Source organism: Austrofundulus limnaeus, unplaced genomic scaffold, assembly GCF_001266775.1.
Source record: "Austrofundulus limnaeus strain Quisiro unplaced genomic scaffold, Austrofundulus_limnaeus-1.0 Scaffold647, whole genome shotgun sequence".
In the NCBI taxonomy this organism is placed as follows: domain Eukaryota; kingdom Metazoa; phylum Chordata; class Actinopteri; order Cyprinodontiformes; family Rivulidae; genus Austrofundulus; species Austrofundulus limnaeus.
This window is the reverse complement of record NW_013953049.1, coordinates 26,529-28,151: the sequence shown is the minus strand read 5'-3', so window position 1 is coordinate 28,151 and position 1,623 is coordinate 26,529. Positions and strand designations below refer to the sequence as shown.

Genomic DNA, 1,623 nt, shown 5'->3' with positions numbered 1-1,623 from the left:
GACTGAAGAAGTCTCGTGGAAGAGAGACGAAACGTTTCATTAAAGAAGAACCCGTCCAGAAGACATATACTATTTTTTTTTCCTTTAAACACTAAATTATTTCTTTACTAAAACCTCTGTAACTTTGCTCCAGTTCATTTTAGCAGCATGAATCTTTGTACAGGTGATGTCCACAGGTGGGTTTATGGTTTCAAGAGTTTTTAGTCTGATTCATTATGGTTTTAAATACGTTATATACTGTCTAATAAAAACATTAATCAGACGGGAGGGGAAACAATGTAAAAAAAAGTTCCATCCTTTATGTGTCTAAAACCATAAGTAGAGTTTATAAAAGCTGAGATACTCAGTTACATTTCAGCTTTTTGAGAAAAAGCTTGAAGAAAAGCTCTTGGAGCTGAAGAGGTTCAATCCCAGCTKCAGAGCAGTGAAGAAGTTTGCAGACCTGACTAACATGTCTGCTGTCAGACGTTTGATCCGAAACAGAAAAGTTCTGTTTGTTTGTGCTTCACACCTGGTGCTGGTCCTGGCTGAAGGCCTGGAGGATGTCCGTCTGACGGGTGAAGTTTCCGTTTGAATCCTGCAGACCCTGCAGCAGACGCTCCTTCAGGACCAGAACCGACACTCTGAGCTGGTGCCACAGCAGCTGCACAGTTCTGAAGCACACAACACACAACAACAGCTGGTACCCACAACTCCTTGTCGTATCTGTGAGCTTCTGTCCACTCACCTGATGTCCACGATGATGTTCACAGAGTAGGAGAGAAGTTTCAGGGAGAACTCTGTCTCCAGCAGGGCGTGGATCTGCTCCACGTGGTCCGAGATGTCCTCACAGATGTCCTGAGGTCACACAGAAGAACACAACCTTACACACCTGCCCTCACTTCCACCAGTGTGTGTGTGTGTGTGTGTGTGTGTGCATGTGCTCTGGAACAGGACAAAACCAAGGTCTGAAAAGCAGAACTCAGCCCACGTCTCTCCTTTTAACCATGACTCAGTTCCATGTGGGTCCAGTTCCAGCAGGGACACGTTCAGTCGCACAAATATTACCTTCAAACATCCTGAGGAGCTAAACAAGCTGTGGAACTGCTCAGACACACAATCTGACAACTGTCTGAGTATATCTGCAGCTGCAGTGAAACACAGACAAGATAACACACCAACAATTACACAACACAACATAACAACACACTGACATACTAACATACTAACACAATTACACACTAACATAATAACACAATAACACACCAACAATAACACAATAACACAACATACCAACACAACATACCAACACACTGACATACTAACACAATTACACACTAACAAAATAACACAATAACACACCAACACAACATAATAATGTTAATAATAATGAATTAATAATGTTAATAATAATGAATGAATTACAGTTATTAATAATAAATTATTTAATAATCATTCACGTCTCTTTAAATGAGTTGAACAGTTTTAAACTTTGGTTTCTTTGCAGCTAAAGTCTGGTTTTATTATTAGAACTGGATCAGAACTCCAGCTGCTGAGTCATGGTGTGGCTCCGTGGTGACCAGCCTGAACAACACACACACACACACACACACACACACACACACACACACACACACACACACA

General features: G+C 41.4%; 1 protein-coding gene across 1 annotated transcript in view; it reads right to left on the bottom strand.

The window, feature by feature from the left end:
- Window positions 1-1,623, bottom strand: part of LOC106531533 (A-kinase anchor protein 6) — a gene marked incomplete at both ends in the record, with an annotated part of 5,803 nt that overhangs the window by 1,937 nt on the left and 2,243 nt on the right. Inside the window, 2 exon segments of the mRNA XM_014027419.1 lie at window positions 512-653; window positions 728-837. Coding sequence (XP_013882873.1) covers window positions 512-653; window positions 728-837 — 252 coding nt within the window.